The sequence below is a fragment of the Oenanthe melanoleuca genome, chromosome Z (genome assembly GCF_029582105.1).
Source record: "Oenanthe melanoleuca isolate GR-GAL-2019-014 chromosome Z, OMel1.0, whole genome shotgun sequence".
Taxonomy (NCBI): Eukaryota; Metazoa; Chordata; class Aves; order Passeriformes; family Muscicapidae; genus Oenanthe; species Oenanthe melanoleuca.
This window is the reverse complement of record NC_079362.1, coordinates 40,610,514-40,635,609: the sequence shown is the minus strand read 5'-3', so window position 1 is coordinate 40,635,609 and position 25,096 is coordinate 40,610,514. Positions and strand designations below refer to the sequence as shown.

At 38.5% G+C, this 25,096-nt stretch overlaps 1 protein-coding gene across 2 annotated transcripts in view; it reads right to left on the bottom strand.

Moving 5' to 3' along the window:
* The window catches only part of RASEF (RAS and EF-hand domain containing), a 35,287-nt gene extending 14,442 nt beyond the window's left edge, over positions 1–20,845 (bottom strand). The window contains exons 1-9 of one of the 2 annotated variants that reach the window (XM_056514242.1): positions 20,381–20,845; positions 10,000–10,146; positions 9,130–9,220; positions 5,818–5,913; positions 4,762–4,839; positions 4,165–4,280; positions 3,399–3,467; positions 2,432–2,516; positions 936–1,027 (exon numbers count right to left, since the gene is read on the bottom strand). In XM_056514242.1, coding sequence (XP_056370217.1) covers positions 936–1,027; positions 2,432–2,516; positions 3,399–3,467; positions 4,165–4,280; positions 4,762–4,839; positions 5,818–5,913; positions 9,130–9,220; positions 10,000–10,146; positions 20,381–20,748 — 1,142 coding nt within the window. In that variant the 5' untranslated portion in view covers positions 20,749–20,845. The remainder of the gene's footprint in view (positions 1–935; positions 1,028–2,431; positions 2,517–3,398; positions 3,468–4,164; positions 4,281–4,761; positions 4,840–5,817; positions 5,914–9,129; positions 9,221–9,999; positions 10,147–20,380) is intronic. The other variant, XM_056514243.1, reaches the window with a different exon arrangement.
* Between the last annotated feature and the right edge of the window lie 4,251 nt (positions 20,846–25,096).

Here is a 25,096-nt window from a genome sequence, read left to right as displayed (position 1 = left end):
AAACAGCTTGTGACAACCAAAACTTTACAGCCAGCAAACACATCTCACATAAGGACAACAGAAAAAGAATGACAGTACTGAATGAATGGGGATATTATAAGTCTGAAGAAGAAGTAAATTTTATGCCTATCCAAGATATTTTTCTTTCTCCCAAAACATAAAACACAGACTACTAAGACCTCTATTAGAGGTCTCTTTATGGTTTGGAATACTGAAAGAAAAAGAAGACAAAATAATCCATTGATTGAATAAGGATACACACTTTTGCTGACGGACCTAACTGTTTAACGAACCCAGTGTGAAAGAATAGCATGATTGACAGCACTCAGGGCTGCCTCCAACACCCTCTGTCTTCAGTGAGTCTCTGAAATTATGAGAGGAATTTCTGATCAATGATCTGTATCCAGTAAGTACAAAAATAAATACCTCTGACATCTAATTGCATTTAGAAAACTAACTGGTTTTGTACTCTTATCCCATTAATATCGAAGTGCATTCACTACTCTTGCATGTCAGTGTGAGATGAGGTGATTTATTATTTTTAAGAATCAGGCCCATATTTGTAGCAATTATTACATGGGAAAAAGGCACACAAGCTGAGAAATAAAACATTTTTGGTTTTATGTTCAAGTACTAAGTAAGGTTAACAAAGGCCCTCAGAAGAGTTATATAGTTTCTTGGAGACAGAGACTGAGAATCAAACTAGAATCAAAAAGAGGCCAAAACCAGACAAGAGGCTGTCTGAACTCTCCATAAGTTTATGGCTTCCACTGAAGAGGGTTATCCTGAGACTTCTGAATAACTTCAATATATTTTGGACTATGCTATGGTAACACATTACTTCCAAAGCAGACAGAACTATTCTCTCTTACTTAACAGTATCTGCTCTTCTACAACAAGCCACTTTTAAATTAACAAAAGCAAGCCTGGCTTACCTGTCATACCGTGGGTTTAAAGGAGAATGTTCACCATTAAATTTAAGACTGCTTCTAGAAATGGTACTTCCTGGTGAGGTATTTGCTAACCGCTGCAACAGACACATAAGAAATGCATTATAACTTGGATGAACACAGAGAAGCATCCAGATTTGTTTAGAAAAAATTGTACATCATCAAAATTACAAACTGGATGTATTTAGCATGTTTCTTTGTATTATACACACACATATATATACATATATTAAGTTAATTGTATTTAGTTAAACCTCTTACTTTATATATGACTGAGGGTCAGAAGGCCTATTATCTACAGGATTTAGGCTCCACCACTGCCTTTATACTGACTATACCATGAGACACATTCAGCCACAAAAGAATTTCAAAGAGGATGATTTCACTGACTACACCTGAAGACTCTGAAATGCTAAGTTATGAAAAGCATGCTAACTACTTAAAAAAAAAAAAAAAAAAAAAAAAAAAAAAAAGAGAGGGAGAACTGCCACCAGCTGAGCTAGTTTCAGGAGAACTACTTCCTAATTCTTGAGAGAGATAGTGAAGGAAGGGTCTCGACTAATAGCATGTGACAAAGTATTTTTTACATTCTGCTGTGCCTCCATTTATTCACTGGAAACAGCTTCTTCTGTCTTCCCTGTAATATGCTCATATATATTTCTAGGCGTGAGGGTAGGAAATGGTATCCATTACTGCATCTGTAGCAAATCTCTGGTAGGGTAGTTTGTATCAGCAAAAAGCAGTCATTCACTTGTACTGAATACTGGAAACAAGCCACTGACCCCATTTTCCTCCTTCCTGTCCAGGACTCTTTGTGGGCCCATTATTTCGGTCCCATCCTTCTAAAAAGCTATCTGCTTTCCTCATGATGCCCAATCATTAGTTTTAAGAGTTTTCACAGGTTTCACAGGATTGCAAAATGACAGTGTAGAGTAGATTTTTTCTTACTTTCAAGCCTTCCCTCTATAATTTGGAGGACATCAAATGACATTTGTTACAAGAGACTCCAATGCAATTCTGAGAGCCCAAAAGGGTCTGACTAAGGTCTCTATCAGTAGTCCATGCTGTCCATTTTCCCAGTGACATGCCCAGACAAAAGTTCAAGTTAGGTTAAGACCTTGCCACTAAAAAGGGGCAGTTTTCTGAGAAAGTGTGTTGTCAATGCTAGGACACTCCCATACACAAATACATTCCCTTTAGCTCAAGAGAAACTGTTGATTTATTCACCTCACTAAATATCACAGCACATTAAACAAAATAGTTACCTTCCAAAGTACTTCAGGAAGCAGCTATGCTCTAAAAAACTTCCATTATTTAACAAAACTTAAGCAAAATCTAACAAAACTACACAAGAGTATTCCCACAGTGAGTCCACTGAATAAAACTCAATTTTCTGAGTACCCACTGAGATACCAATTTAGATTTGCTGTGTTGATTCCTACACCTCCTATGACAATGTAACAAAAATCATAAATACATACCAGTGATCTGTTGTACTTGCTGAAACTGTTTTCAAGTGCACTTCTTAAACCATCGTTGCTGTCATGTAATTTTCTATTAGCTGATCTAACAAGGAAACAAAGTTTAACTTGCAGAACTAAAGAAAATATGAAAAAGGATATAATTTCTCAAAAAGAAAAGTTTTAAAAATACTTATAAAAGACTCCTTTCTGTTCTTTAGCTAAACTCTAAAGAGTAACATAAAACTAGAAACACATTGACAGAAACTCAAATTATCTGAAAAAATCACTGTGAATTTTAGGCTTCAGTGGCAGCTGAGGAAGCCCATTTTCACTTATACCGCATGGTGAATGGTCAGCTGAGTGGAAAAAAAGATACTGTAGAAATGGCCACAAAAAAAACCCCAAAAAAACCACACAACAAAACAACTAGTCCAGCCATTTCTGTACAAAATTACTACCCTTTAAGTATTGCTGAGGTGTTCTGAAGACAAACACAATTCATCTGCTTGAAAGAAAAAATTTGTTTAGGCTAAGGAAATTAAATAAAGATATTAAGAATTCTCTTCATTGTGACCCTTCTTGTGCATCTATTTTACAATACTGCACAGTCTTAGCACTTTCCAGACAATAATAAGAAGACAGCGAGTTACTAGAGAAACAAAGCCAATAGAAATAGGAGCCAGGCAATAATTTTTATGATAGCATGGATAGACTCAAAACACATTCAGCTTATTAGAAAGAAATGAAAGTTAGTGGGACTTAGAAAAGAAATGGAAAGAAACCAACTGAAGTTTCAGTGGGTTAATACCACAGTAATATTTATGACAGTTGAGAACAAAACTATTTCTGATAATTTAGGCCATTTCAGTATTTTCACTTGGCACTTTTTTCCAAATTTCAACCCAATCTTTTACATACAAAATCATTTATCCCAAATATGTCTGGACAAAGTTTGGTAATAAAAAATTGAATTACTAAAACTTACTGAAGTATTTCAATTTGTCTTTCCAGATTATCTCTGTCTTCAGTATACTCTCGGATGATTTCTAGATCCCTGGAATAAAAAACAAAAACCAACATCCAACTTAAATGAACTTCTACTTAACAGGATGCTCTTACATTTTCACCATATTGCCTTTTGCAAAGTTTACATTTATGCTGAAATACACTGAGAGCAGTTTTATGCAAAGTAAGATCGTTTGGTGACGTCATTTATCTCTGCCATTATAACTCAAAAAAACTGTGAATGAAAAATGAAAGATGAAAATAACCACTGGGACTGCCTATATTCCATTGAAATATAATTCGTATTACTTGAAGATAACCACACAATGAAACTCTTATGCTCCTTTAAAAGAGTAACTAGGAGTAGCTTTCATTCACTTTAGAAAAACAAATGGTTGAGACAGACATGGAAGGCTTCCAAAACTACTCTCCCTAATATTCATACAGATACTCATGAAGAAAAAAAATGCCTGATGCTGTACAGTTGTGTTATTCCTAATAAATTCCCACTAAAACCAATGGATATTCTTGCAAGATTGTGAGGTCTTGCATCATAGCCAGAACTTTTTCTTTTAGAAACCTAACAAGAAAAATGAACAGTATTGATGACATGGTGTCAAACATGTACTTACCCTTTAAGGTAAATTTAGAAAATAACAGTTGCCAATTGTATACATAATAATTATATCAGGAAATAGATTTTGTTTTTTCCCAGGTGAAAATATTATCATGCAGAAGTACCTTACCTCTCAGTGGTCAAAGACTGATCTGCATACTCGCTTTTCAGGGTATCTAATTCACTCTGTAGAAAAGCTATATTTGTCTGTGCTTCTAAAAGATCTTTCTTAAGTCTCTGATTTTCCTTTAAAAAAGGAAGATATTAGATGTTAGTTGTCACAGTCACCTCCACAAAATGTTGATATATTATAATAATAGAGTAAAAAAAATCAAAGTTAAATAAAAACGAAACACTATACAATTTGGCATAGAGCGGGAAAGAAAATGAAAGAATGCTAAATCGACAGGGAAGTCAGTAAACTAACATGCAAGAACATCTTAACGTTTATTTTTCCATTCAGTTACAAAAAAATGGAACCACATCATCTCAAGCCATTTCTAGATGTCCTACGTAAGATATGTATATATTTTAAAAGGTACTTTTTCAACTTAAAAGACCCAAATGTACTTATCCATGACTTTAAAAGTTTACTTTCTAGCTTACCAGTAAATGTGAAAAAAAAAGGAAAAAAAAAAACAAACACCAAATCCCCACAAGTATAACAATCTGTATTGCAGACACTAAAACTGAGGCTAAATTAATGTTTATGATAATGATCTCTTACCAGCAACATATCATGTATTCTTTTTTTCAGTTCAGCTACATCTTCCCTGTGATTGACATATTTGGATTGCTCCTCCAGCTTGAAGTATTAAAGAAATGCACAGTTAATGTATTTGATTATTCTGATTTTTAAAAAAACCCTTATGGAAATAACAATAAATAATGCTTACAAGGTTTTACAGTTACTAAAGTTTTTAAAACTTAAGAGTTTTTCTGAATGTACTAGCAGAAAGTGATACTTCAAAAACCTCCAACTTTCTAGAAAACTGATATGCATTTTGCACTGTTTAGGTACAAAATATTCATAACTAGTGGCACATAAGACAGCTATTAAGATAGAAAAAGATAGAAACACTAACTTTAAAAAAATATATAAATTATTTCTACTTTAGCTATGCAGTATTTGGATAAGAAGCTTTCAAGTTTCTTGCAAAAATTTCCATTTCTACTAATGTTCTTTTAAGAGCAATTAAATACAAAACCCCTCCAAATACATCCACTTTGCTTATTATAATTCTGGTAAAACAGTAAAAACCAACGTCAAAATTCAACCCAAACTGCAAAATATCCCAAAACATCATTCCTATCTGAGATTTCAGTTTACTTTACTACTAGGTATCAAATTACAAGATCAGATTGCAGCTGGGTTCTAAAAGGCACTTTATTGTAAATACTATAAATTACTGTATCTGGGTTGCAAATCCATCTTTATCTATAAATTACAAGTACTTAATGGCAATGTATTGGACTATTTCTAATGCACCAAATACAAGACTAGGTAGCTGCAATGCTAATAACCCAATGGACCTAGAAAAATGTTAAGCCACAAAATTTAGGTAATAGTTGCTGCTCACTTTCCTAAGTATTTCAACAAATTACACAGCATGAATAAAAAAGCACAGAATGACAACACAATCTAAAAATTATCTGCAGTTGCCATTGACTAACACAAATTAAATTAGAAATCTACAATTATGATTATACATCCTGAGGGAGGCATTTCATTAGGTCAAAATCTCTGCAAACACTTAAGAAAACTCACCAGACTTCAACTCACCTTTTTAAGCTTTTTTATTGTCACCTGAAGATCCCCAACTTCAGTGTCATATTGGCGCTTCAGCTCATTTAGTGCTTCTTCAGCTTTTTGCTTCTCCTGCAATATTTTTAATCTCATTAGAAGTTGAGACAGGTTCCAAACGTTTATTAAAAAATTCATTCATCAGTTTGGAAAGCACACACTTTTCGCTTAGACAAATGTGTCTTTCCATTCTGTCCTCTCCTTAAGATCCATAGATTCTGATTCTGTAATTGCAGTCCACTTACAAAACACACATAGAAATAAAATGGTGGCATGAAAGCAAAGATATAGGTGCATTCAGTGTTTTTTGTTCACGATTCCTGTGCTTAACATTCTCAATGTCACTTATTGTTCTACTTGTGCTTTTCTTTTATATTTTTTTCTTTAAGTGTTGGAACATTGCAGGCCCATGTCAGTAAAAGGCAAGCAGACAACATCATCTCCTGTTTCAAATGTCTCTGTCCCAGGAACAGAGAAAAGGGGGTGGTTTCACTGCTGTCCATTCAATACCCCTCACATTACCAGGATGGTCTCAGCAGGAAAAGCGCCATGATGGAAAAGGAAGCAGTGTCATCTTTTAGAGTGCATGGCAGAGACTGGAGTCAGGACTGCACGGCTGTTGAGCACCAGGACAGAGCCACCGTTGCAGCTGCTGGAGCTGTTGGAGCTACTGTCCTGCAACTTCTGCCATCACCACAGAGAGAGCCCAGAACCTGCCCTGCTATTACCACCACGGCCTCAGAGAGAGAGAGGCTGCACTGATGCAGCCACCACTACTGGAGTCTGCATCTTGGCAGCACAACTCCTTATTCAGGCAAGCTCTCTTTTCAGGTTTTGGGTTGTCCCTGTCTTCCCTTCAGGTCCAGGGTGAGGAGATTGAGCTGTGAGAGCCTCCAGATGTGCTGCCTTTGTTTTCCTCCCTGTGGAATGGGGAGCCACATCAGGATGGTCACCATTTTGCCTGTGTTTAGAGACTGTATTGCCCATGGATATTCAGCAGTGAATGCACTTTCATGGGTAAAACTTTCTCTCTTTGTATACCCTATATTATTAATATTGTGATTATTGCAGCTTTCCAGTAAACTTATAATTTCTCCTAGTTTTCTTTACTGCTCAAAGGAGCAGAAGAGGTAAAAGGTGACAATTGGAATGGGTTTAATTTTCTCATTGTTGGAAACCAGCAGATGCTCAGTCTAAATACTAGTATCTTTATATAGTACCCAGTTTGAGTATCAAACCAAGTACAACATTCTGAAATTTATTTTAATCAAAACAGAGGTTTTGGAAAGAGGTTTCATCAAGCACAAGGAGAAGAACAGTGTGTGTGGTGTGCTATAAACTGGTGTGTTTCACTCACTCGTCACTCTCCAGGGATTCCAGTTTCACAGCAAAAGAAATCAGAATGGACCAGTGATAGGTGGAGCCAAAGAAACAAGCTGAGTTTTCACAGGGAGAAGGCAGGCATGGACTTTGCTTACAACTCAGAATTAGAATTTCCCACAGGTGACACTGACAGTCATGTGTTAAAACAATAATCAAAGTAATCAATTTAAGCTGGATTCCCCTACTGTTGCCAACTGCATAGACTCCTAAGTATTGTTTGGTAACTACTTGCTTCCCTTGAAGGAACAAAATCCAGGATAGGCTCATGCAGAAGCAGGTGTCCCGGTGGCATGAGTGAGATCATTCTGACAAACAATAGCCTCGATTACAGACATTAAGATTAATGGCTTAGTACATTCCCACAAAGTAAATAACTTAACATTTACTCTCAGGGCGTTTTAGTAGGTGCGGTATGTGGAGCTAAGAGCTACAAGGAACACTGGAGAGTGAAAATTAAAAAAGCCTTGTGAGAAAAAAGTTAACAAATCGTCTCTTTCATACCTATAGCTAGATGCAAACAGAGATTGAGAATACAGACTAGATGCAGATAACACGTAGAAGACTGAATTTTGCATAATGCTAGTACATAATAGTAGATATTCTCAGAGTAAGCAAACACACACATCCCAGTCATCTTCTTAAAGCAGCGAAAAAGAGTATTCAGGGCTTTATCCTTTTTTGAGAACAGTCATTTTTCAGAGAAAATGTAGTTGTTTTCTAAACATTAACAACTTAGCTTCTCTGGAAGAGAAAATTTATCTCCACGAGGTGCATTACCACTAGTTAAACGTACTAAAACACACTTTTTTTTTTTTTTTTTTTTTTTTTTTTTACAGGGGTGATATCTTTAACATTTTTATGCCATTATATTTTGTTTCTAGGAGCACAATAGGCTTTTATGGTGTGGTAGGACTGTTTTCTCTTGTATAAGAAAAGAGCTATTTGAAGTAAATCCATCAGAATACCATTTACCTTCACACATCGATAGCATGAACTACTTAAAATCAGCAAGCTGGCAGACAGCACTTTATTGCTTCTGGTTCTGCAAATATTCTGGTGAAAGAAGCTATAGCAAATACATATATATGTTCAGCATACTGTGTATTCTACCAAGCAATAATTACGCCCATAGTATATGTTTCAATTAATGTATTTCTTATGCCCATATCAGAACACTTTCACAAACTGTTACTCTTATGCCCATATAAAGTTCAGCTTATTTTAAGTGAATGAAGTAACAATTCAAAATTAAGCAGGCAGCTGGTCTTGCTCCTTGGAATTATGCAGTCACATGTGGTTCTAATACATCTCTCCCTGGGTAAGAGAAGAGGATTTTTACACCTTTTCATATAGACTGCAAGCAAGTTAAAACAACTGCTAAAATTGAGCAGATGAAAACAGAATTTCCCATGAAGTTTGAGAGGCCCAGATCCTCACATATTGTTATTACAGTTATCCTCTCTTAAGTCTCTAAAATGTAGTTGCAGGAAAATGGAGAAAAGAAAGATCATTATTCCAGGCAGATAGACAAAGCAAGACTAAATCATTCAAGCATTAAATTCTACAGAAATTCTTTTAGTAGGAGAACAGATTGAATTCTTTAGTGCTGAAATATCATTTTCTCCAGTCTGTTTCCAATACTGGTCTCAGAAAGAAGCTCTTCTTGGCCAGTATGCTCCCACAAAAGGGAAAGACTATTTTTTCTTGATTTATTACACCTAAGCAGATACTCATCTTTAGGAAAGCATTAAGATCATTCATTTTTTATCTCACAGATAGTTTTTTTACATCCAGGCCCTGCCTACTGCCCTTTGAGTCAGTCCATCAGGGCCACACATGGCCATCCATCCTGCTAAAGATCACTGAAAGTTTAGTAATTATGAAATTCTGTAGTTATAAAATACTCACTTCCTTTTTAACTTTATGCTCTGCAGCCTGTATCCGTAGTTCCATCTCTTCCTCCAACTCACTGAGTTGAACAGCTGCTTTGTCCTGAGCTCTAAAATTTAGTAGAAAATATTTTCTTAGGAATTGCATTTTGGCTTGAAAGAAACACTGTGTGAAGCACATCTGCCTACCTTAACTGAAACAAATTAGACAGACAGACATGGAAACAGTTTAACATTGCCCAGGCCTTGAAACTGGTGTGGCTGGGAACCTAAATCCCAAATTAGTTTGAAGACACTGGCAAATTAGATTATAAATAATAGCTGCAAGCTGATGATCAGCATGAAATACATCACATCTGCATTTTTAAAATTAAGTTACAAAGATAAAAGGTGCCTCTCATTATCCTATGAAGAGACTTCAAAAGCAACTTCCATCACCCACACACATGAGATCTCTGTCCTGAGCTAATCTCTTTGGTTTTGTCAGTTATGATGTGAGACTGACACTGCCAAGTAGTTAAAAGAGGTAAATACACTCCTTGAAGCTCACGGAGCAAAAGTATGATTTCTAAAATGAAAGTACAGCGGACATGTATGATAAAACTCAAAATTGCAGCCAAAGATGAGGAGTAAAAATGTTTTGAGAAAATTAACTAACAACAGAGTCTGCAAAAATTTGGTCCAGAATTTATTAAAAGTATGGACAGGTAATCATTTGCAGGCTGCTATATGTGCTTATATATGAGGGCATGCATACAAGCTAACTTCAGAACTCAGTTTATGGAAATACTTTGCATGGCATATTTTGGCATAAACTCTCAGAAGTTTAATCAAAAGAAGCATGAGAAGAGAGAGAGAAAAAAAAAAACAAAAACACAATTCAGTATACCTTTTTACCGCTATGGCCAGAGTTTCCATCTCTGTGCTTTGAAGTTTGATCTCTTGGATGAAGTTCTTAATGACATGCTCATACGGCTGGATTAATCTTGGTTCTGCTATGTGTATGTTCTGATACAAAACACTGACCTGCTCTTGTCTGAAAAAGAGAGATATGCACATTTTAATATACTCTACTTGGAACAATGTTCTATTACAGGTTTGAAAATCTTACTACAAATTAAGATATTCCCCTCTTTGCCTATTTTTAAAATTTAACAATCTAGATACAGGCTTTGAACACTCAGTATAGTACATGTAAACTCTTTTAAATTATGTTTACCATTTCCACTTTTCCGCTTTAATATAGCTACTGAAAAAAAAAAACAAAAACAAAAACAAAAACCAAAAACCAAACCAAACCAAAACAAAACCACCAACCTGCCTAATGATTTTTTTAAAATTCTATTCATAGTGTAATGAAGAGAATGCCACTGGAGTAACCCACAATGTATATCAAGTTTCTGATTGCTCTAATGTTAATCATAATCTGTGAAGAAACCTAAGAATCCAGGAGATTGCATAAGGATTGAAGATGGGTATGAATGCCAGCTACCTAAGTTAAAAGGGAAAGGAGATAGAGAGACGCGGGCTTTAGGCAAAATAAGAATAGAGCTCTTCAGTTTCAGACAAATTATTTTGGTCTATACCCAAATAAATTTATTGTTATAAGAAGTTAATTATGTATACAACTCTCACATAAAAAATTACAGCTATATCTCATAAAGAAGAAAGAAAATGTTTCTGTAGGTATTTTAGTTGTTAAAAGCTCTCCTGAATTTCATAGTGAAAAGCTGCCTCGATGCAGGAATAGTATGTTCTGATTTCTATTTAATCTAGACTAATTTACAGAGATTGCACACTGTTCTAATTGTCAGAGCAAAGCACCTTTACAAGATTTTTTAAAAAAAGCTTTTACAAAGTCCATTACTACATAAATAACACTGATTTCTGTTCATGCTACTGGTATGTCAATCAAACCTTTGTTTTAAATCCTAGTTTCCAACTCCTGGATTACATTAGGCAACACACCAGAAAATATTCTGTAACAGAATTTAGCTGTCCTAGCTGTGATTGACATAGACTATATGCTATAACATGAACAGTTATTCAATAACTTAAAAACTGAATGAAAAAAGAAAAAGGAACAGAGAAGATCAAGTCTAGAAAAGTGGGGAAAACAGGCCGGTAATGAGGAAACATATGCTATCAGAAGCAGAAATACAACCAAAAATAATATTTTGCAAGTTCAAGTTTAACATCGTATCCAACATCACAAATACCCTCTTTTTGCTGCTAATGAATGCCTGAACTCTGATTAAACAATCCTCTTTGTTAGACAGCTGAAGTTTTCCTATCTTCAGTGGAGGCAGTGCTACTTAGTACATTCACCAAACACATCATAACAACAATCACTCTATATTCTCTTCATTTTTTCCCACTTGAAGCAATTTCATAACTTTGATTATCAATGCTGCAGCACTATGCTTCTTGCATATGTGATTTCTCCACTGAAGGTCTAACTTATTTATTAAAACAGTACATAACTATTATTATAGTTATTATTATATTATATATATATTATTATTATATTAATATTATTATTATATTCCCTTTCAAACAATTTAACTACTTCAGGACACTGCAAAACTTGTTTCCAGCTCAAATGTTGACATTCATTTTGAGACAGAGAAACATAAACCCAGCACAAAGAGAGAAAGATTTACTGATGCCTGAGAAAATTCTGTGTACATACATGTACACACACACGTATGTACATGCATCTTTCTGTCTTGCAAAGGATTTCCTTTACAAAGGCTAATGCTTACCTGCATTTAATAAGCTAAATATCTTTTAATGTATGCACACGATTTCTTTTCCAAAACGTATTCTGAACAGAGTGTCGTTTAGGTTCCCAAATGGTAGCAATTACAAACATATTTATCTGATCATCAGGCGCTACAAACTCTGTATAAGTAAGGTAACATTAATGAACTCCTCAAATGTATATTTATTTAATTAATTATTTGCATTTTAAAAACTGTTAAAGACATTTCCAGAATCCACCTGGAGGCCTGTCGTCAGCGACATTCTCTGGGATCAATACTGGAACCAGTCTTGTTCAACTTGTTTGTCAGTGACCCAGATGAAAGGATAGAACGTATCCTCAGCAGGTTTGCTTATGGCACTAAACTGAGGGAGTGGCTGATCCACCTGAAGGTTCTGCTGCCATTCTGTGTGATATTGATAATCTGGAGAGTTGGGCAGAGAGAAAATGAGTTCGACAGGAGCCAGTGCCTGGTCCTGCACCTGGGGAGGAACAGCCCCAAGAGCCAGCACAGGTCAGGGGTTGCTCCTGCAGAGCAGCTCTGTGGAGAAGGACCTGGGACTCTGTCCATGGACAAGCTGTCCATGAGCTGGCAGTGCCCTCGTGGCCAGGAGGGCCAAGGGGATCCTGGGATGCACTGGGAGGAGTTGTGCCTGTACTTGGCCCTGCTGAGGCTGAATCTGGAGCACTGTGTCCAGTTCTGGGCTTCTCAGAGAAAGAGAGACAAGGAGCTACTGGAGAGGGTCCAGCAGGGGGTCACAAAGATAATTTGGGGTTTGCAGCACCTCTCTTAAGAGGGGAGACTGCAGGAGCTGGGCCTGTTTAGTCTGGAGAAGAGAAGACTGAGAGGGAATCTCATTAACACATATAAATATCTCAAAGATGGGTGCAAGAGGATGGTGCCAGACTCTTCAGTGGTGCCCAGAGACAGAATGAGGAGCAATGGCCATAAACTAAAACACTAAGTTTCACCTCAACATAAGGAAGTCTCTTTACATTGAGGCTGGCAGAGCACTGGAAGAGGCTGCCCAAAGATATTGTGGAGTCTCTCTCTCCGGAGACATTCAAAACATACCTGGCCAGATTCCTGTGTAACCCACTCTTAGCTGACCCTCCTTGGCAGGAAGGCTGGACTGGATGATCTCCAAAGGTTCCTTCCAACTGTAACTATTTTGCAATTCTTTTCAAATATAAGCAAATCTGAGAACAGTTAGAGGATGGTGCTAATAACACCTGGTTTTGGGTCCAATACCTGTATGGGCCATTCACTTGATGATCTTCGTTGGTCCCTTCAGTTCAGAATATTGTGTGATATGGAAATACATATGCCTGAACTGAAGTTAGAAATCAATATTCCTGTGATGCTGACCCCTTCTGCCACACAGCTAAGACTGCTTTAAGATGCAGTAGCCAGAAACTCAGAGTAGCTACTGTGAGGTTTTATTCTCCCTCTGGCATTAAAAAACTTTTATATTTCGTATTCCTTCATAGCCCAATAACCATCTTCCACACAGCTGGATTTAAAGTATTTCAGTAACACAGTTTTATGGAGAAATAGTTAGGCTTAAGAAGTCAAGCAATATCCATACAACCACAACCATGCAGGATTCTGGAAAGGGCTTGGAAAGATCACAACTGGTCACTGAAACTCTCAATGATTCTTATGTGAGAGCTTCTACAGCAATGATACAGGACGTTTGAATTAAAAAGTAGGCTCATAACTACTACATCAACAAAAAAAAATAACCCAAAAAATCACCAAAACCACCAAAAACAACAACAGTAACAAAACAGATGAGAAATCAAAGGCATGCAACAAAATTAGCAGGATTACTTAATCACTTATGCTTTCAGGAAGACATAATACACTTTGATGGAAAGACTGTCAGTGATTTAGTCACTCCAAGTATCCATGATGAAGGCAGCAGCAATTATGTGCACTCTGTATCAACATGCAGTAAGTATTTGAAGATCATTTGTTCAAAATTTCGTTTTTATATTTTTAATCATTCCCCTGTTTTCACATGCTTTGGTGAATTTCAGTGACACTGCTATAGCATGGCAAATCAGCTGCAATGAATATTGCCCAATTTGCTTCTCCTCACTTCCTCTTGAATACACACTATTTCTTTCTGCAAATTCTTTAGTTATGCAAAATTAGTTATCAAAGAAGATTTTACAAATGGATTTCACTAAGCTGACTTGAACTCTAAATAGTCTGCCTTTTGCCAGACAAAGTGCTTCAGCAAAACTAACCTCAAATGCTTGGACTTGCCTTGGAAAACTGGTTTTCCTTGAAATCCCAAATGCATTTTTCAGTGTATTTAGCTGCACACCTTTAAGTTCCACACTAACACAACTCTGTTAGTGTGGAACTTAAAGGTATTCACAAATACTAATGCATAGAAAGAGCATTTATTAATATATGGCATGAAAGTTTGTCACTTTGTTCATCTGGCACTACGGTTACACTACTCATCATGTATGCATTTATTTCTGTTGCTTCTGCAAAGTGTAGACACCAAGCACTAGTACCCACAAAAAGTATAATATTGTGGCCAAGGACTGCTTTGGCTTTACCTTACTTCATCTCAAAGGTTTTATAGCATAAACTATCTGTAAAATTAGTACTTAGTAAGAGTAATTAGTCAATATTTGCACAGCTTCACATGAGTTAACTTAAGCAAAGTTACAGTATTCAGAAAGTTCCTGTGAGAACTGCATAAAGAAAATAAAACTCCTCTGATTATAATGCAAGTTCTAATAAGATAGATTTAAAATGCCACAGTTGAACAGAAGATGAGCAGGAGGGCAGTGGGGGGGAGGACCCACAACAAAAAGCCCACAACATTGATTTTGGGGATATCAGATATTATCAAATATTTCAACTACATTGCATCGCAATTTCCTTTAATCCACACAGACATATTAATACTTATCAATTCATAGTATTGCTTCTGGTTTGCTGATTGTACAGTAACCATTTACCTAATAATCCACACTCTGAATGCAGTTCAGAGGACGATGATGAAAATTTCAACTAATAACAAGTCCAGAGCTGCTCAGTATCCAACATGTGCTCCCAGAAAGGTAGTTGCCAGAAAGAAAATCCTATGGTACACAGGGCGCCTCAGTCTGACCCTAAGGGCAGTATTAGTTTTAAGAACACTTTTAATGATCTCTTTCTACTAAAGATCATTTCTACTAAAGAGATCTAAATCATCTCTTTCTAAAATTGCTCTGATCACTCAAAGAAGTTCTGTTCTGGTGTGGACATGAAGAGATGAAGCGAAAGGTGGTCTGAGATGGGAAGGTCTGAGCTGGGTGATCACAACAAAACAAAGCTCAAGCATAATACATCTGATAATTGTATTACACTGGAGACCAACAGTTCATGTGTGCCTCCAAGAGATTGAGAAGTACCTTTTTCAGAAAAGCAGGAACATTGGATATGCCACTGTAACAGTCAGCAGAAAAGAAAAATGAAATCTGATATAGATTGGAAAGGATCTAACTTTATCACTGTTGAGTGCCTAACACTTTCTCTAGATTGAGTGTCTTGAAGCAAAACAAATTACACAGAATTTTTACACAGTGTAAAATTCAAAATATTTGTCAACTCGGAGCACTATGGGTTTGTTAAGACTACATTTTCTTTTTCTGTATCTGCCCCTTGAGAAACAGGCTGATTTAAAAGAAGATTATCAAATCAGTAGCCCTCGGATGGGACAACCCAGCCAAGGTCTGATTCCCAGATGAAAGATTTTGAATGTTTCCAAAGCATGAATACTGTTCTCTTTGAGGTGTGATTTAGAACCAGTGGAGCAGCGATGGAAAACACTGTGGAACAGGCAGGGAAAGATAAAGTCTGTGGAATAGGAGAATACCTCAAAGACATTATGGCAAATGATCACATGATATCAGGAAAATAATCCAGGAAAATGAAAAAAATGAATGCTACAGTGCTTAAGTTAGTTGGCACAGATGCTGTTTTGATTAAAGTAAAAATCAGAAGAGCAATAAAACATAAGGTAGCTCAGAAAGTCTTCTAGCTCACAGAAAGGCATCCATCACATTTCCAGCAGAGCACATCTCTCAAGCCTGCCATAATACGTATTAAAAAACAAGACAACATTCTTACAGAAGAGATCCCCTCTCCAGCACTGTGGCAAAAAAAAAGGACATAGCATTTGTTTTTCCTCAGGATTTATGCCTTTATGCCCTCTCTAGGGAATATGCTTCAAGTTCCAGGGAAACCTTTCCACTTCTGACATCACAGCTCATCATCTCATGGAAGTAAACACAAATTGCTGGCAAAAGTTAATACTGTGCTCTATATAGACTTTGGCAAAAGTCTATCCTAGTTCATGACAGCAAGAGCATGACAGGTTTTGGACAGGGGTTTTTTTGAATCAGAGATTCTAGTTTTTGCTGTAGTACAGTGGTATATCCCATGAGCATCGCCTGTTTTTGCAGTTTAAGTAGCTCATGTTAAGAACAGCATGCTTTTCTCATTTTATCACATCCTCCAGTTACACATTTTCTACACAGCTCCACACAACATGACTGGGGGCACACTGTTATCATAATCACATTAAAAGACTTTGGAATTGTATGAAGCATAAAATCCAACAATCAGGCAGCACTGAAATCTGAGTCTGATGAATAGTCGGTTTGGCTGAAAGTACAAGGCACACAAATAAAAGAGACCCAAAGACAAAAAAGCAAAGCAATGGAGTATGAGGCCTCTCAGAGGCAGCAGATTTAACTTGAACTAGGGATACAAACTTTCAGGTTCAGATTAATCCACCAATTCATGCTCTAATTAATTTAGTTCGTTTTCCAGTAAGATTATCCTATTTGCCAAATATTGCAAAAAAGTTGCCTGGTAGGGCTTAGTCTTTTTCACAGTCCCAAGCCTTTGTTCTTTCTGCCTGAAGTCTCTGACACTGAAATTCAAAAATCTGTTTTCCAGGTCATTTTTTGCCTAAAATTTACAGAGGGCATTCATAAGCACAGGATTTCTCTTGCAGTGTCAGAGGATGCTAGATTATTCCTTGCTCAAGCTTTGGAAAAGGATTGCCACTAGGGAGACATTCCTACACACTCAAAGGAATGCATCTGTCTATTAGGAGCATGGAGGGAACCGTTCAGTCTTGCAACTGAAATTCGAACTGAGATTGGACACAAGAAAGAATGCAACATCCAGTAACATTATCAAGGCCTAAACACTTCCAGAGTGGCAGTGCACTGAAGCACTCACTGCCTGGAGCACCAAAAAGGTAAGATTCTTTTTTGTCCACTCCTGTACCACTGCAACTACTTCCTTGAGGAATAAACTAATGAACATGGCTGACTTCTCAATAAAACAGATCTCCAGCTGGCAATTCACTATATATAAACTGGAAACATTGATTAAATGCAACAATGCAGAAAGGTAGCTGTATTTTAAATTAAATTAAAAACAAACAAGACAACAACAACAAGAAGAAAAGACAATAAACAAGAAAAAAAACAAAAAAAAAACAAAAAAAAAAAAACAAAAAAAAAAACAAAAAAACACCAAACCAAACCAAACAAAAAAAAAAAAAACAAAAAAAAACAAAACAAAAAAAAATCAACCTTCTGTACGGATCCACTACACATTTCCTAGAGGCAAACTGACCACTAAGCACAAGTAAAGGCTAAGGCAAACAATACTCTGACTCACAGTAACCACCTTACCAAGAAATCTAACTTATTTTAGTCAAAAGAATCTGTTTAGGTGAGGAGGAAAGGAGTAAGGCTGTAAAGAGGCTCTTTAATGTGACTTTGCCTGTTTAACTGAAAACAATGAAAACACAGCTTCAGCACCGACTTGACTCTTTTGAAGTATAATCTAAAGGGACTGTGCAACTGATGCACCAAACTTCAGAGGTATGACCCACTGAAGAATAAAATTACCTTTTCCAAAAAAGTAATTAAATTCAAAATACCCTTATTGTAATATATGCTTATTTTAGTATCTGGCAGTAAATAATTTTGCATTAAATGCCTTCTACTACACTGAGGACAGGATCAGGGTTACTGGTTTTCACAGCTCATTATGTATGTAGGCTTATTTATGCTTCTAAAAAGCTCAGTCACAGAAATTGAACTTTCAGTTCCTGAAACAAAGACAGAGCCATGTGTATCATGAAAACTTTCCTTTGATTTCCTCCAGCTGAGGAGTGACAGAGATTACAGGTGTTTACTGTGGCATTTTCTCCTGACTTCAACCCTTATCTCACTACTCCCATTTGCTATGCCTTGTTTTTCTCTGTAAAAACCCCAATAGCATTAAAGCACATGTGCCAGTGACTTGCAAGTCTGTGGCCACAGGCAAAGCATTTTGAGTAACTGAAACCCAAAATTATCAAGATAAAAACCACACAACTGAGATTAAAAAATATGGACTCATCTGGCTTTGAGGAGCTTCTCCTTTGTAACTACTTTTCTCTGAGATGTCAATGTCACAACCAATATATGAAGAGCAATAAAACACAACATAAGGATGCCAACTATTTTATAGCATTGAAAATGGAGATGTGTTCCAAGCCAGTTGTAGCTTTCAAAGTACTGCCTTTTCCTGAGACAAACAACTAAAACAAATTAAATAATTTAAAGAAAAAGACAAATATATTTTTTAAGTCCAGCTTGTACTTAGCTTGATTTTGTCATGTTCTTCTGCTTAAGACCCCTCAAAGAATTTCAATATATTCATCACTCATGTAAGTGATCCAAAATATTTTAGTGGGACTACTCACAGAAAAAAAACCTTACAGGTATGTTTCAACAAAAAATAGATGTGGGGTATAAGTGGAAAAAAAGTTGAGGTGTAGAACAGACCTGCTTCTAGCACTTCAGGACAGGAGAGAGAAAAAACAAAGCGCTCACTGCTTTTCAGTTGACACTGACAGACACTTAATAAATACAGCCAACTATTAAGAATGTTCAAATCTGAACCTGAATAGGAAATATTTACATCAAATTACTGCCACCTGATAGTATTTAGCCAACACAACTTAGTTGTTTCCAGTTTTTAAGTATGAGTATCCTAACAGAAATAACAGTATATTAAGATGAATTTAGCAAAACTACCAGATGTTTCTGCATAGTGGAGCCAATTGCAGCTGCTCCCCTTCCTTACTACTCTCCTTTCAGACAATCAGTTAGACTATACTGAAACTGCTGCTGCAAAGAGTAACTAGGATACTGAAACAGAACTATTACCGAGGGGAGACAGATGCTTTCACAAGTTACCACTGTTCATGAGTCAGATCTTTTTCAGCTCCTGTTGAGTTTCTGACTTCAGGTTATAAAATATGTCTGCAAGCTTTCAAACAGCCTTTTGTTCTTATTCTCTTTCTGTAGAAAGCAAGTATCCAACAAGGAAAGCACCATGAACAAATTAAGAAAGACCTGTATGAATTTACTGATCTGTCTGAAATGGGGCAGTACAATTAGACTAGAGAGTAAAGAATCCAAAAATTAAAGAAAATTTACTCCAGATTTGCACGTGAGTAGTAGTTAAGCAACTGAAAATTTCCATGAATGAACTTTTCCCCTCATAATCCAAACACATTTTTAATTATTGGTATAAGCAGGAATTTTAGAAACACTATATACAGACAACATAGAGATATATTCACACACATGACATTTTTAAACTCTCTTGACTAGCTGTCAAATCCTGAATCTCAGGTTACTTGTTTCCCATCATAAACTACAACTTTAAAATGAAGCAGAATCACTTTATACTTTCTATGGCCAACATTTTCATACTAATTTTGAGCACCACAGCGTTCAGGCAGATTCGTGAGAGTCATCAAAATGTGTCTCCGTACACCGGAATCAGCCCCTTACCGACAGACCCGTGGTAAATGGGTTTAAATCTCAAACCGAGCTACCATCAGCTGTCTTCATTTCACTGAGACCGGGGACAAAAACTCTCTCAGCGAGCTCATCAGACCCAGGGCCATATTTACCAACACCGTTACCGTGGAGGCAGCGATGTTGCCGGTCAGCCTCTACCAGGAAAAGGCTGACAGAGCTGGAAGAAAAACGCCGGGGGCTGGTCGGGGAACAGCACAAGGAGGAAGTTGCTGCGGAGCCGGCAGAACTTTACGTCCCGTGCACTGTAGCAGCCCGACTTTCCCACGTGGGTCGCAGGCAGAACAGAGCGGAGGAAGCCAGAAGCGGCCGCCCGCTGGAAGAACAGCGTTGGCAGCCACCCCAGCCGGGAGGCAGGAGTGCGGAGGGCTCTGCACACCTGCAGGCGCAGGGGGCCAGCGGTCGGGCCACTCGGCCGTGCCCCAGCCGGGATTGCATCAGCGCCGGCCCCGCCGGGAGGGCCGCTCCCGCCCGCAGGACCGGCTCGCCAGCCCCGGGCCGGGGTGCCCGCGGCTCAGCCCGCCAGCCCCGGGGCCACGACCCGCTCCCACCGCCGGGCTTGGGGCGGGACGGAGCGGGCGGGGCCGGACCTTACCTGGGGATGTACCTCGCCTCGTCCCCGAGCCGCACCTCGAAGTCCTTCCAGGGCTGATCCAGCCCCGCGGCGACCCAAGCCGCTGACGCCTCCTCCTCCTCCATGTGCTCGCCCCCCGGCTCGCTGCCGCCGGGCTGCGGCCGCGTGGCGCCGCGGAAGCCGCGGGCGAACTCCGGGAAGGTGATGGCCCCGTCGCGGTCGCTGTCGAGGCGCTGGAAGATGGCCTCGGCCTCGGCCGGCCGCACCCGCAGCTCGGCGCAGAGGGCAGCGAAGTCCTCCCGCTCGATGCGGCCCGAGCCGCTGGCGTCGCACGCCAGGAAGAGAGCGCGCAAGCGGGACAGCTCGTCCCCCGCCGCCCCGGGATCCATCGGCCAGCGCCGGGCGCCGAGACTCGGAGCGCGGGCAGAGCGCGGCGGGACCGGCCGGGCGCTGCCCTACCTGCGCCTCACGGGGCGGGCCGGGCCTGCTCCGCCCCGCGCCCTCGGGGCCCGGCAGGCCGGGAGGCGGAACCAGGTGTTGGCTCCGGGCCGGGGCAGGTCCCGGGCCGGGCGGCCGGCACCCCCGGAGAGCGGGGCGGGTCCCGGGCCGGGCGGCCGGCACCGCCGGAGAGCGGGGCGGGTCCCGGGCCCCGCCGTCCCACAGAGTGTCGGGCCCCCTCCAGCCCAGCGAGTTGCGAAGGGCACAGGTAACACGAGCAGCAAGGCAGGATAAAAAACATGTCTCACCCCCAGCAGCAATCAAATGTGAGTCCTGATACTATGCGGTCATTGTAAGGTGTTAAAACCTAGCTTCCGTTTTCCAACATGAAGAAAATACTCCTCGTGGAAGGTCCAAAACGCACATGATGACACAAAGTTTGAACAGATAAATTCTCGCTGACACAAATAGCCTTGGAGTTATACGTTGTGCTTACGGGCTCATAGATGTCTCACCATCCACATTTAGAAATGTGGGTTGTTAAAATACCATCTTAAACTGAAAATACAAAAGAGGCATTCAAAACAATAAAGCAGAGAATACAGCTTTTCAGTGCTCTGTGAACAGCTAGTGTCTTTCTTGACAGAAGTCAACATGTCTTCCTTGTTGAAGTCAGATTGAAGGCTCAGATTCCATTTGAATATAAGGGATATTTTAAAATTATTACTTATTCTCGTTTATATCTATCTGCAAATGTAAATTGTGTTATACCATGTTATACCACAATTGGGATAAACAGACTACAAATCTGTTGGAACAGCATTTCCTTATTGACAAAAACATAGCCGAATTATGTGATCCAGCAAAGCACAAATAGTCCCTCTCACCTCAATAAATCACACACTGTAAATGAGAACTATCAAGTACTCCTCTGCCTAAGATGTGGAATGCCCTCAAAGGGAATTTTTTTTGCCGTTTTTGATTATTAACACATCAGGATTAGACAGACAGACAACAATCCTTCTTCAGATAATAAAAAGTTTTGTAAAATGTTCCCCATACTTTAAGGAAATATAGTTTTTAAGCAATTTGGAATATAAGTTTTAGCTTAAAAGTACGAGATAACAGGAAAACTTAAATTTATTATTTTATATATTTTTCATTACAATTCCACCACACAGTTGCAAAACTGCTAATAGTAGTAAAGTGGTCTCATCATCAGTTTCTTAGTGTTTTAGAAAAGTAGAATTAATTTAACAAAAGTATTCTTCCTATTCTATGGTCTTTTATCTATCCACCAAATTTTTATACCTAAAGTGTGTCATGAAGCCTTTATGGGATTGATGAAACCATCAAAGGGACAAACTTCTCTTGCATATACAGCCCAGCTCTCTGTTTATAGGAGCTGGGACATTTGGCTTTCAGAGTGGACAAGCTCATGAGGTGAACTGGAACAGCCTCATCTGGGTCTGAGTGTGTCTGACTAGCCAGGCAGGGGAGTACCCAGTTGAATCAAAGTGCTCACCTTTTTTCCTTTTGTGGCTGCAGATTTATGAGTTGTCATTGGTCAGTTATCCTTATCCTACCCACTCTTTTACGTACACTTGTGTGTATCTTTAGTGTAAGTCACTACCTTGAGCTGCTAAATAGAGGGCACATAGGCACAGCCAACGATTGCTTGACAGGCCATGGTTTAATTGAATAGTTCTGTCACAACTGCACAAAGATAATAAATGTTTCATTTGTTAAGACCAAAGAATGAGTGGGGAGACCAGGATTCCCAGCAGGCAATGGCAAAACAGTGCTTTCTTCTGAAATCATGTCCCTGTTCTTAGAATGACCTGCTCTTCAAATCCAGCTCTAAATTAAATAAATATGCAAACACAAGGCACTGTTTATGTGGCATAGTAGTTTTAAATTAATAAGAGAAGTTTTAAGTTCATGCGTAAGATACTGAAGATACAGATATACCATGCATTCAGTTTTCAGTCTCTCATCTGTTTTGCTTCACTGTGCCATGAAACTCACAAGATAGCCCAAGAATCTATTTGGCTGAAGAGGCAGAAGCGAAACTTAAATCATTCTTTAGAAAGACCTAAGGCAACAGATGAACAAGAAAGGATTCATTGTGTGGCTACTAAAGTGTCCTGTTGAACCGAGTGGAAAAAGGTGGATTCTGACAGTGTTATAGAGAGAGAGGTTAAATGTTACAGATTGGAAGAGACATGTAAAACAGAAAAGAAACGCGTGGCAACACATGACATCAAGGGTTGGCTGAGATGATGCTCAGTGGTTGCAATTACTGTCTTATTCATGTTTTTCTGTTTTACATTTGGACAATTTAATACAAACTGTACAATCTACTTGGAAAGTATATGACATAAAGGGAGCATAAGTAAAATAGACTAAACCAGTGATACTGAAAACAGTTAACATCACACACAGGCATCATACTAACTACAACTGAAACATAATTATATAAACCTGCACCAATTTCTTCCTCCCCCCCCCCCAACACAAACTTTACCACCTCTACAAATCACTATACATCTCAAAGCATCACAATCCCAGCATGGCACTCCATCTCTACCTTCCTACCATCAGGAAGGGAAGCACAGTGTGCACAGGCACATGAAGGACAAGGGGAGAGGAGGGTGATGTGCAGAGCAGAGTCTGGGAGGTCTCCAGGAGATGGGCTGTGGTAGTGGTTCTTCTTTCCTACTGGTTTCCATTTTCTGCCATTCTCTTACGGTGTCTTCCTTTGCCATTTTGTTACTTAGCTGGCATTTTCTTTGCTTTGATGCATTAAACTGTGCTTTGATGTCATTAAACTGACTGTTTACATGGTTCTATCCTGGCATGCACTTTGTGTGAAACATATAGGATAGGTGCACATATTAAATGCCAGGTCTGGACAGATCATGGGACATTTCTACATCCTCTCCTTCCCTATTGCATAGAATTTTTAGTAGTATTGAATATGACTCATCCTTATTCTCTGCAATTGAAAAATAAGGGTAATGTAGGTGGTAACAGACGTCATGTAGACTGTATTTCTCAGAAAAACTGCATCATTATGACTCTTAAGGGGAAAAGGCATAATCTATGTCTTTAAAAACTTAGTCCGGGAAATTAAAAAATAATATTTTGAAGAAACACAATTTTATGCTTTGACTTTGTGAAATAAGTGAGACAAAAAGTGACAGTAAAAGTTCTCTGTCTAAGAAGAGGTATGTTTAAAAGCCAAACATGTTTCTCAGGAAATGCAGATTTATTTTTTTTTTAATTCTCCTAAAAATTATGATGCTGTGAAAGACCTTATTGGTATTATAACACTTTAACAAACTCCAGATCATGGCTGAGGTGTAAACCTCAGCATCTTTAGCCTACAAGAGACACAAGAGACCATTGATATTTAAATGTCAAAGCACCCAAGGTGCTCTTGCAGAATTTATTAAGTATTGGCAGTCTTTTTGAAAACTTGTCTGTATGACCAACTTAATAGCCATGGAGATGCTGAAATGACTGATAATGACTGCTGAGCCTAATTTGGACATGTTAGCTGTCACCCTCATGCTGCTCTAGCGAGTTCTCCAGCCTCCAAAAAATAACTTTTAAAGACTGTTCTAAAGACATGTTATTACATTGCCAATTCTCAAAATCTGTAATGCTTTAGAATAACATAAGCAGCTAGCAATAAATATATATGAATTTCATCTTTTACAGGAAGCTTTCCTTGGCTTCGGTAGTCCACATAGTTTTTTCAATTCTAATAGTCAAAACCAAATCACATCTACTGACAAAATTTCTTTGTTCTTAAAGAAATGGACATCTCAAAATGCAATTCACTGTGTGCAAATCCTCTTAACAATGAACACTGCTGAAGACAGAGCAAAGAAGTGTCCTATTCAGAACAGGGATAAACAATGTTAGGTCAAACAGATATGCCTCCTTCCAGTTAGGATTAGCTTTGACCTTTTACTGGAAAATTATGCCAAAGCTCCTTCAAAAATACATCAAGGTCCAGGTTTCCCTTGCAAACACAATGGTCACTGTTTCACCCTACTCCTATCTCACTTCTTGCTCAATGTGTTGGAACATTTCCCCAGAATCAGAAGATTGAAGTTTAAATCACTGTCTTGCCTGAAGGAAATTAAGGTTACCTTTCTTTTTCCTCATGCAAGTGTCCTAACCACAAAGAAGCTGGTGACAGTGATGGAATTAAGATGCACACAGCTGCTCAAAGCCACTGATCCAAGCACCTTTTTTTGTGTTTTACAGTTCATTATAACTAGGCAA